The 12,068-nt window shown below is 38.1% G+C and overlaps 1 protein-coding gene across 1 annotated transcript in view; it reads right to left on the minus strand.

Annotated features, from left to right (window-relative positions):
• Positions 1 to 248: 248 nt before the first annotated feature.
• The window catches only part of Mtpap (mitochondrial poly(A) polymerase), a 76,520-nt gene continuing 64,700 nt past the window's right edge, over positions 249 to 12,068 (minus strand). Inside the window, exon 7 of the mRNA XM_021242002.2 lies at positions 249 to 637. Coding sequence (XP_021097661.2) covers positions 504 to 637 — 134 coding nt within the window. The 3' untranslated portion in view covers positions 249 to 503. The remainder of the gene's footprint in view (positions 638 to 12,068) is intronic.

The following is a 12,068-nucleotide window of genomic DNA, read 5'->3' on the forward strand; positions in this document are numbered from 1 at the left end:
AGTTCTCTGCCCTGGGTCAGCTCCCTTGCCTGTGTTCTCTCGCTCCAGTCCAAGAAGATGTGAAAGTATTTACGGAGTTGCGCAGGTATTTCCTATATGTCATCGGAGGAAAGGAGACCAGGTGTACAATGCACACTGAAAGACAATGGTCACTCATAAACCCATTCAACAAAGGGTGACTGAGTGCCTGCCATGTGACAGACGTGCGCTTTTAGGTCAAGAAATCTTGAGTTCAAGAACATCAGCTCTCCATTATATCCTTTTGTTTGTTTATTAAGCAAAGATGACAACAATAAAGTTGACCTTGACATAGATATAAACTGTGATCTCCTCCTCCAGCAAGATTATAAAAATTCCGCTTCTGAGAATAAGACTCCCCTGTTCCATAGACAAGCTTGTGGATGCTAATGAATGCCCAAGTAATTATTTCATTGCAACTCATTTAGTCTTCATTGCGCTCCTCGGGCTTGAATTAAGGCTCTAGTCTAGAGCATCCTTTCCCATTATGGAAATGAAGTCCACAGCATAGAGGGACTGCTCACCTGCACGACGACTTGCGAGTCTTGCTTTTTAATCAAGGAACTTGTAGTCCCATTGGAATAGACACATCCTGCACAGCGAAGTCCAGAGAACGTTTCTGTGGGGAGAACACCATGCATTTCACCTTGCCTGGCTCTGAACCTTCCATCCAAGTAGGCTGAGAGCCCTTGAGTTCAACTGCACCCTCAGGAAATAACAGCCTTTCTGGATGCAAAGCTGCAGATTCTTCGGCGAGATCACCTTGCGTTTTCTTTCCTTGACTTATCTAGGGTCCCCTCCCACCTCTTGCAAAAGCAGTATATAGGTCAACAGCATCCAGAGTACTCTGCAATCAATGTGCTCCCTGAATTAAAATGTGCCCTAAAATGGACTTTAGCTTTTTATCTATTATGAAATTCCATCACTCTTAATTGTTGACATGCAGAGGAGATTTCATCTAATTAGGCAGGGAACATGTTGTCAAGAAAAAAAATGAATCTGAGGAAATGCAAATAAAAACTTGTAAATGATTTTCCCTTTGTCCTTGTTCCATGTTTAATTATTTTTAAAAATTTTACATATTGTCTGCTTATTTTAGTATTTAGATATTTCATTTTTACTTAATTAAGAAAGCATCTAGGCTATCCTTAAACCCCCTACACTTCTCTAACCTAAAGTTCTGAGTAGAAGGTTTTTCTCTGTGGCATTAGAGATTTGTATGAAATACTCTTAATTTGTTAAAAGAATTTTCGATTAAAAATTTATATTCTTTTTCTTACATAACAAATCCCTACACTATTTAACTGGATCAGGAATCAAGAAGTATGACTGCTCCTACTCTTCTCTCTTGTATGAAGAAATTAACAGGCCCTGGAAATGAGACTCAGCTGTCATATTTGCAGTGGTTTAAAGGGTTCCCTTCACTGAAAGCTAGAAAGCTAGTAAGCATCAGATCATAAATATACAGGAAATGTACAGTCTTACTAGAGGACTATGATGCTCAATTCTTTTCTATCTCTCCTAGTTTCCTTAAAGTAAAACAATATCCCTTCTCTGAGGAAAATGTAAGCTACAACTTGATGAAAATTCAAATTTTTTCCTCATAGACATTAGACCTGCTACCAAAGGCTCCGTGCACCCTCTTTACCTCCTCCAAGGAAAGAAGCAGAAATGAGGCTGAACAGGGTGCTGCACAGACTGAGTGGAGGTGTCAGATGTGTAGTTCCCAATAAGCATTTGTTTCATGAAAAGTTACACGTGCTCTGCTATGTCACATGGGATTTCACAGCTGCGACCCAAACTGAGTTTTGCCATCACATAAATAGTGAGGCAATCATGACCTAGCCTTTGACTGGCTGGGCAGGACTGGCTGGGAAACTGAGCCACAAGCTGCCTTGGGAGGAGCCATTCACCACCTCAGGTCACCCATAAATTCAGGGTACCCAGGAAGGAGGTTTTCACTTTCAGTCAAACTCAGTTCCAAGTACAGAACCTGCTGTGTATGCCAGGCCACTCCCACCCCAACCCCTCTCCAGCTCAGGAAGTTGTCTTGGCATAGATTTCAGTGGGAAAATGCTCATGATTTTTCAAGTGAAAACCATACCCTTAAACTTTACAATCTCTCTAAAGAGACTTGAAGGCAAGGCAGGAACCGTGGTTAGTTCTGGTTTGGATATTATGACGAATATTTTTCTTTCTTGAATGTGTTTTCCATTTTCAAAATTGTCTACAATGGCATTTACAATTTTTAAAATCTAATTTAAAAAGAGATGGCAGGCTATCATGGAAAATAGACACAAAATGGATCTTCCTGGGGACTCTAAGGATGCTGCATTTTCAGGCAGCCAAAGACTTCTTATGGCCCCTCCCTACAAGGGAGATGTTTCAGCACCTTTCAGAAGCACTAGGGAGTGCACTGTACTAGAACTACCAAAGTGCTGAACCCCCTCTTGCAGAGTGATAATTCATTATATAGAGGAGCTATAGAGAAAGAAACAACCATCTTGACGCTCTAAAAATACACAATTCATAAGCTAGTGTGTTGACGACAAAGTCCTAAATTCTCCCACATTGACCAATGCACCAGCACATGCATTAGAGGAACAAAACACACTGAGCTCCCCCTGCAGGCCTCAGAAAGCATTAACTGACCACCTTTCCATCACATGTTTGGCTTCCTTGAAAGAATCCAAGACCTCAATTAACAAAAGCTCCTGCAGTTATTTTTAAATAAAATTAAATGTACCAAACCACTCCACCAAAGAACTTTTCTTTGCATATTCTATGGTGTACAGCAAAATGCAGTATTTTGAGCAAGGATACAAAACAGAAACAAGCTTTATTTCAACTTCTTGGAAAGATTCAGCAGGGGGTGAGTAAAATAGCATTACCAATTAGAAAGTAAAGTTCCAGGCTTCACGTCACCAGGGAGAAAGGCCTCCCTCCTGTTCGGGGGATGCTCTCATGAAAAATGAATTGGTACACAGAGGACATGGGAGCACACAGAATCTACTTTTTCCTCTTACGCCGGTAAATCTAGTTGTCTCCTTGATAACTTTGTACCATTCTCCTTGTGAGTAAAATGAGATTAGGTTAGAACTATCCCACAGTTCCTTTAAGCTCCATCTTAAATGGAGCAAACCTGTTATAGTAGTCACAGAGATGATTACCAACATATATCTTTAAAAGTGGGCAGCTGCTATCCATAAGTTAGTGCAGTGCATATAATGGGGAGACCTGTAATCCAACTCCATCTTTGCCATTCATTCATGGTGAGGTTTGAGGGGCAGCAACTCTCTTGATGTCAGTCTACTCATTTGTAAAACTTGGAATACTAAAAAAGATGGTCCAAAGACATAATGGAAGAAAGAAACATACTTTAATAGTAGCAATGAAAAAGAGAAATGATCTAGGAATAAATTTGATAAGAAACAGGCATGGTTTATGTGAAGAAAACTTTAAAAACAGTATGAAGAAAGATGCAAGAAAATGTAAATAAATTGGAAAATACACTATCTTTTGCAATAAGCAGACACAACAGCATACAGATATTACCTCTTCCTAACTTAATCTATTAACTTAATATAATCCCAATAACAATACCACTCACGATTTGTTGAAACATGGCAAAGTGATTCTAAAGTTCATCTTAAAAAATAAACAAACCAAGCTAGCTAGAGAGTTTCTGAAAACAACAGTAATGAAAGGGAAATAAGCACTCTCAGGTATTAAAATATATTATAAAGTTAAAATAATGGTTATGATACAGGAATAGACAGAGGAAAATAGAAAATTTGAAATAGACTCCAATACAAATTAAAATTTGTTATGTAGGTTCCACTGCTCCCAGCGCAGAGGAGGTGAGCTGCACAGGTGCCAACAGCAACCCCACACACAAACACGCCCATTGAAATGAGAAGACACATAAACAAGTCTCAAAACCAGACTTCCAGATCACCTACAGCAACCCTAAAGTGAAAGGAGATGGAACTCTCTGATACTCAACCACCTGGACTTCCTGAACTGGCAACAAAAGAGGATCTGGAAAAAATGAAATCAGAAATAATTTCTCAGGTAACAGCAGAGATTGTGCCCATAATTCAAGACATGATTAAAAAATCTAGAGAGGACACAGATAAAAAAAATACATCAGCTGAGGAACATGATGGAATCCCAACATAGGAAACAAATGGAATCCATAAAACAGATGCAAACAGATTTCCAGGAGATGAAAAACTCCATGGAAAGTCTACTTGCCAGAATGAGCCAATGTAAGGAAAGAATTTCAGATATAGAAGATAAGATTGCAATTAGTGACCAAGAAAAGAAAAATTTCTTTAAAATTGTAAGGGACCAGGAGAAATCAATCCAGCAGGTGCTAGACGATGCAAAGAAGAATAACATAAGACTGACTGGAATCAATAAAGAAAGAGGAGAGAGTGCAGATGACATAAAAAAACTGTTCACAGAAGTGATGGCAGAAAACTTCCCAAGCAGGGGAAAAGAACTTCACATACAGATAAATGAGGCATATGGGACTCCAACCAGCCTTGATTAAAAAAAAAATCTACACATAGGCATATAATTGTTAGGATTCCAGAAACCCAACAGAAGAACAAAGTTCTACAAGCAGTTAGAGAAAAGAAACAAATCACAAGCAAAGGAAAGCCCATCAGAATCACAGCAGACTTCTCAATGCAAACCCTCAAGGCAAGAAGAGCTTGGAGTGATGTATTCCAAGCCCAAAAGGAAAACAGAATCGAACTCAGATTGATGTCCCCTACAAAACTATCTTTCAAAATTGATGGAGAAATAAGATACTTTTGTGACAAAGAGCACCTTAGGAACTTCATGAATATTAAACCAGGACTCCAAAAAATTTTAGACAATATCCTAGGAAAAGACAATGAGGATCACAACCCCAGGAAGCACAGCAGAATGAATCCATTGGCCACGACAAGAAATTAAATGTAAAGGGGGAGAATCCAACAAAAAGAAAAGGTCATGACAATGATAAGTCAATATGTATCAGTTATAACCATCAATGTTAATGGTCTCAACTCATCAATCAAAAGAAATAGACTGGCAGAATGGGTCAAGGAGCAAGATCCAACAATATTGTGCATACAAGAAACACACTTCATTCAAAATAAACTCATAGATTGAAAGTTAAAGGGTAGAAAACAATACTCCACGTGACAGGAACCAGAAAAAAAGGAAGAGTAGCTATCCTCTTTGCAGATCAAGTGGATTTGAAACCAACACTGATTAAGAGACACCAAGAAGGACACTACATCCTTGTAAAGGGAAGAATCCAAGAGGAAGAGATGACAATCGTAAATATCTATGCACTAAACATTAGTGTGCCCAACTATATGAAAGAAATACTAACAGACATGAAAAATCATATAAGCACTAATACAACAGTAGTGGGGGATCTCAATACCCCACTGTCACAAGTAGATAGATCAACTAGACAAAAAACAAGCAATGAAATACTAGAACTCAATCAAACTCTTGAACAAATGAACTTAACAGATGTTTACAGAGTGTTCCACCCCACAAAATCAGAATACACATTCTTTTCAGCTGCACAAGGGTCGTTCTCCAAAATAGACCACATACTCACTCATAGAACATATTTAATTAAGTGCAAAGGCATTGAAGTTATCCCCTGTATAGTATTAGACCATAGTGCGATGAAATTGGAGATCAATAGCAAAAGAAACCACAAAAATTTCATAAACACATGGAAATTCAACAACACACTTCTGAATAACCAATGAGTCGCAGAGGAAATTGAAGAAGAAATCAGACAGTTCCTTCAATTAAATGACAATGACAATACAACATATCGGAATCTATGGGACACAGTGAAAGCAGTCTTATGAGGGAAATTCATAGCAGTGAATACTCATATTAGGAAAACAGAGTGAGCCCAATTACACAACCTGATGCTGAACCTCAAGCTTCTGGAGAAAGAAGAGCAGGACAAACCCAAAGCTCATACAAGGGAGGAAATTATTAAGATCAGAGAAGAAATCAATGCAATGGTGACTAAGAGAATGATACAAAAAATCAATGAAGCCAAGAGGTGGTTCTCCAAAAGAAAAATCAAAATTGACAAACCCTTAGCGAACCTTGTCAGAAAAAGGAAAGAAAAGGCCCAAATCCATGTAATTAGGAATGAAAAGGGTGAAATTACAACAGACCCAGCAGATATTCAGAGGATCATCAACACCTACGTCCAGAACCTATATGCTAATAAGATGGAAAACACAGAAGAAATGGACAGATTCCTAGATATGTATGAATTTCCAAAGTTGAACAAAGAAGACCTAAAAATTCTAAATGACCCAATATCAATCAATGAAATTGAAAATGTAATTAAAACCTTACCCACTAAGAAAAGCCTGGGTCCTGATAGCTTCACTGCTGAATTCTACAAGACATTTAGAGAGGAACTGCTGCCACTACTCTTTAAACTCTTTAATGAAATTGAAAGGAAAGCAATACTCCCAAATTCATTCCTGGAAGCAACCATCACCTTGAGCCCCAAAGCAGAGAAAGACCCAACCAAAAAAGAGAACTATAGGCCAATCTCACTAATGAACATAGATGCAAAAATCCTTAATAAGATACTAGCAAATGGAATGCAGAAGATCATCAAGAAGATCATACACCCTGACCAAGTGGGATTCATCCCAGGGATGCAGGGATGTTTCAACATATGCAAGTCAGTCAATGTAATATGCTATATCAATAGAGCCAAGGACAAAAACCATATGATTATCTCCATAGATGCATAAAAAGCATTTGACAAAATCCAACAAGCATTTATGATAAAAGCCCTACAAATAATTGGAATAGACTGTCTCTACGTCAATCTGATAAAAGTCATCTATGAAAAACCAATAGCCAATATCATACTAAATGGTCAAAAACTGAAATCCTTCACACTAAAATCAGGAACAAGACAAGAATGTCCACTATCACCACTCTTGTTCAATATAGTTTTGGAAACATTAGCCACAGCAATTCGACAAGAGAAAGAAAGAAAAGGAATCAAGATAGAAAATGAAGAAGTCAAATTGTCATTATTTGCAGATGACATGATACTCTATATAGAAGACCCCAAGAATGCCATGAAAAGTCTTCTAGACTTAATAAGCAAATTCAGTAGAGTGGCTGGATACAAGGTCAACACACAAAAATCAATAGCTTTCCTCTACATGAACAATAGACTCACTGAGACAGAAATAGAGCAAAAATTCCTTTCACAATAGCATCCAAAAAACTGAAAAACCTAGGAATCAACCTAACGAGAGAAATCAAAGACCTCTTCTCTGAAAACTATAGCACTCTGAAAGAGAGATGGAAGAGGATATCAGAAAATGGAAAGACATCCCCTGCTCCTGGGTAGGAAGGATCAACATAGTGAAAATGGCCATACTTCCAAAACTGCTATATAGCTTCAATGCAATCCCAAGTGAAATCCCAGCAATATACTTCATGGACCTTGAGAAAAACAATCCAAAAATTCATTTGGAACAAGAAGAGATACAGAATAGCAAAGGCAGTTCTAGGTAACAGAGACATGGCAGGGGATATCACAATCCCCAACTTGAAACTGTACTACAAAGCTACTGTGATAAAAACAGCATTGTACTGGTAAGCAAACAGACCTAAGGATCAGTGGAATAGATTAGAAGATGCAGAAACTACTCCAGACACACTCAGTCATCTCGTCTTCGATAAAGGACCCAAACACCCTTACTGAAGGAAAGATAGCCTCTTTAATAAATGGTGCTGGAAAAATTGGGTTTCAACTTGCCAAAGATTAAAACTAGACCTGTATCTCTCACCATGCACTAAACTAAAATCAAAATGGATTAAGGATCTAAATATTAAGATAGAAACGTTGAATCACCTGGAACAGAGGTTAGGTAGAACTCTTGAATACGTTGGTGTAGGAAAAGATTTTATGAACAAAACCTCAGTTGCCCGTGAACTAGCACAATCAAGAAGTGGGATCTCTTCTTATTAAAAAGCTTCAACACAGCAAGAGAAACCACCAACAGTGTGAAGAGACAACCTACAGTGTGGGAAAAAATCTTCACCTGCTGTTCCTCAGACAAAGGTCTACTATCTTGAATCTATAAAGAACTTAAAAAGACCAGACCTCCCAAATTTAAAGACCCGATCCAAAAATGGGCAGCTGAAATGAACAGACACTTCTCAGACAAAGAAATAGAAATAGCAAATAAACATATGAAAAAATGTTCAACATCACTAGTCATTTGAGAGATGCAAATGAAAACAATGCTGAGATTCCACCTCACTCCAGAAAGAATGGCTACTATCACGAAATCAACCAATAACAAATGCTGGTGGGGTTGTGGGGAAAGAGGAAGCCTGCTCCACTCCTGGTGGGAGTGTAGACTGGTGCAACCACTATAGAAATCAGTATAGAGATACCTCAAAGAACTAGGACTGGAAGTCCCATTTGACCCAGCTATTCCCCTGCTGGGTATCTTCCCCAAAGAAAAGAATCATACCACAGTGATATATGTGCACCCATGTTCATAGCAGCACAATTTGTAATAGCTGAAACTTGGAAGCAGCCCCAATGCCCATCAACTGGAGACTGGATCAAGAAAATGTGTTGTTTTTTTTTTTTATAAAATAGAGTACTACTCACCCATAAAAAATGAGAAATAAGAGATATTTATAGCTAAATGGGTGCACATTGAGGCAATACTTTTAAGTGAAATAAACAGGACACTCATGTATAAATACCTACTATTTTCTCTAGTGTGATAAACTGAAAGTGTAAATAAGGACTAAAGGTATAATAGATAATGTGAAAAGGGGCAAAGAGGAAGGAGAAGTGGGAGGCGTAGGGGAAAGGAAAGAAGGGAATGGAATTAATATGAGAAAATGAAAAAATGGAAACAAAGTTTTTGTAAATAGGGAGGGATGGAGGGGTTGAAGGGAAGGCAGGGAAAGGGGGAAAAGGAAGAACCAAGAGAGATTATGTAAAGGTGCAAATTTCCAATGATGAATGTCATTATATTGTATACCTAAAATGTATCAATAAAATAAAATTTTTTAAAAAAGAAATTTGTTATGTAATGAAGGATTTTAAATCCATAAGAGAAAGTTGAGTTATGTAATAAATAGTGTTTGTACCACTGGACACCCACCTGGAAAAAAATACATTGGATAGTATTTCATATTCTGCACTAGGATAAATTCCAGATACATCAAAGTCTTAAATTCAAGAAATAAAATAACAAAGGATTGGAAGAAAGAATGAGATAATTTTTAAATAATCATGAAATAAGGCTTTCTTAACTCTAGTCAGAAGAGCAACACATTTTACCATATAAAAGTCAAAAAATTTCAACATAGCAAAAGCATAATAGCACAGTCAAAAGAAAAATGGCAAACAAGGGACCACTTCATCATGCGTTAGCCAGATTTCTATTACTGTAACAAAATATCTGAGATAGTAAATTTATAAGGAGGAAAGATTTGTTCACCTTACATCTCCAGAAGTTTCAGTCTACTATCTCTTGGCTCCATGGCTTTTGGACCTTTATTGGGCAGTGTATCATGGCAGGCAGTGTGCAGTGAAGCAAAACTACTCACTTCCTGGCAGCCAGGAAACAGAAAGACAGAAAAGGGCTCAGTTGCCAATGTCTCCTTTGAGGCCACACCCCAGTGACCTCACTTCCTCCCACTAGGCCCCACCTATTAAAGGTTCCCTGACCTTCCAATAGCACTGCAGGCTGGGACCAAGCCTTTAGCATATGGGTCTTTTGGAAACATTTCAGATGTGCACTATAGCAGTTGTCAGGAAGCTAATCTCCCTGATATATAATTCTTCTAAAACAATAAAATTTTTATAAAGGATAGAAATCATTCACTGAATACGAAATTCAAATGACTCTAAAACTTTATAAGATACTCAGTTTAATGCATAACAAAGTACATGCCAAGAAAAATTATGACACCATTTAAAAATTTATATTAGCTACAGAAAAAATGGATAACACGGCTTGGTGAGTGTGTAAGAAAACAGGCACTCATACACATTGTCATGGAGACAATTTGGAAGAAGTCTCAAAATTACAAATGCACAAACTCTTTGACCTAGGAGGTCTATTTCTAGGAATTTATCCTACAGATACATCAATACATAAGACAAATGACAATGATATAAGACATTATTTCCAGCATTACTTGTAATTGCAAAAGATTGGAAACAATGTCTGGCAAGAAGAAGCTGGTTAAATAAATATAATTTATCCTCCCAGTGGAAATTTATGCAGCTGTAAAAGTAGATGAAAAAACACTTAACATCTGATAGATAATAATTATCAAGATATAAGGGCAAATAGAAGAGAGCAGCAGTAAGTAGAAAAAAGAAATTATCCACAAATGTCTTGCATAAGCATAAACAATGTCTGGGAAGATAAGCAAGAGACTTGTAAAATTGGGTACAAGTGCAAGACCTGGGTGGCATGAGACAGGGCAAGAGGACAATTTTTCACTATGTTTTCATTGTATATCCTTTTGTAAATTTTGCATTTTGAATTATTTAATTCCCCCAAAGAATTAAATTTTATTAAAATGAGCACATGGTCAAGGTGATGTAGGAGTAAGATTAAAGATAATAGTTGGAGATTTAGCTCAGTGGTTTCGCTGCCTGCTGCACAAGTGCAAGGACTTGAGTTCAATCCCCAGTACCAAAAAACAAAACAAAACAAAAACAAAAAGATAATAATTACACAAAGTACAAAGTATATACATGGGAGGTATTCAACAGAGGGTTAATACACAGTGAGTGAACACCACTCTCTGGAAGGAGGACTGCTTCATCACTGTGGCAGGCCTTAATACCACTGGTTCATTCTCTCCCAGGAAAGATATTTCTTAGACACTCAATAAGACTTCTGATTGATCCTCCCCATTCTGCTTTTGACACATTTGAATCTTACATTAAACACAACTTACATTCAAAGTTTAACACTTTGCTATGGTTTAAATCTAGAATACCCACTGAAAGCCTTATGTGATCAGAGGTGAGGCTTTTGGAAGATGATTGGATCTTTTTTTTTTATGGTGAAAATAATGTGCATTTAGAATTAGCCAGCTGGACTCAGTTTAGATGATCTAAATTTTGTTGGCAGCATCCAAAGCATCATAATCAGGAGCCAGTCAAACATACGTCTTCTTCTCTCCATCAGGCCCGATTAGGGTGTTGACCTTGGCCACATCCATGTCATAGAGCTTCTTCACAGCTTGTTTGATCTGGTGCTTGTTGCTCTTGACATCCACAATGAACACGAGTGTCTCATTGTCCTCTCTTCTTCATGGCTGACTCTGTAGTCAGGGGAACTTGATGATGGCATAGTGGTCAAGCTTGTTTCTCCTGGGGGTGCTTTTCTGAGGGTATTTCAGCTGCCACCGGAGCCCCAGTGTCTTGGGATGGCAGAAGGTGGGTGACGTGTGGATTTTCTTCTTTTTTTGGCTGTGGATGCCTTTCAGCACTGCTTTCTTGGCTTTCAAAGCTTTTGCTTTGGCTTGAGCTTTGGGAGGGGCAGGAGCTTCCTTCTTCGCCTTCGGCACCATCTTGGTAAAAAAGGGAGATGATTGGATCTTGGAGGTGCTATACTCATCAGCAGATTAATCCACTGATACTTTCATAGTTGACTTGCTTTTAGTGAGTGGGGATGGTTGGAGGTAGGTCACTAGGGGCATGACTTAGAAGAGTGTATCTCCCTCCCGGGCTCCTCTCTCCTCTCTCTGCTTCCTGGCCATCATGAGGTAGCTTTCCACCACTGGGCCATTCCACCATGCTGTGTATTCCTAGAGTTGGCCAACTATGGACTGAAAACATGAGCCAAAATAAACTTCTCCTCCTTTAACTGTGGGTGTCAGGTATTATATCTTAACTATGAGAAAGAAACCAAGACACACCCAATAATGATTTTATTAAAAAGACAGAGCATTGAAACTCTATGCTCATAAAATTCATAACA

The sequence above is a fragment of the Heterocephalus glaber genome, unplaced genomic scaffold, assembly GCF_053883595.1.
Source record: "Heterocephalus glaber isolate CG9 unplaced genomic scaffold, H.glaber_assembly_v1.0 deba00000738, whole genome shotgun sequence".
Taxonomy (NCBI): Eukaryota; Metazoa; Chordata; class Mammalia; order Rodentia; family Bathyergidae; genus Heterocephalus; species Heterocephalus glaber.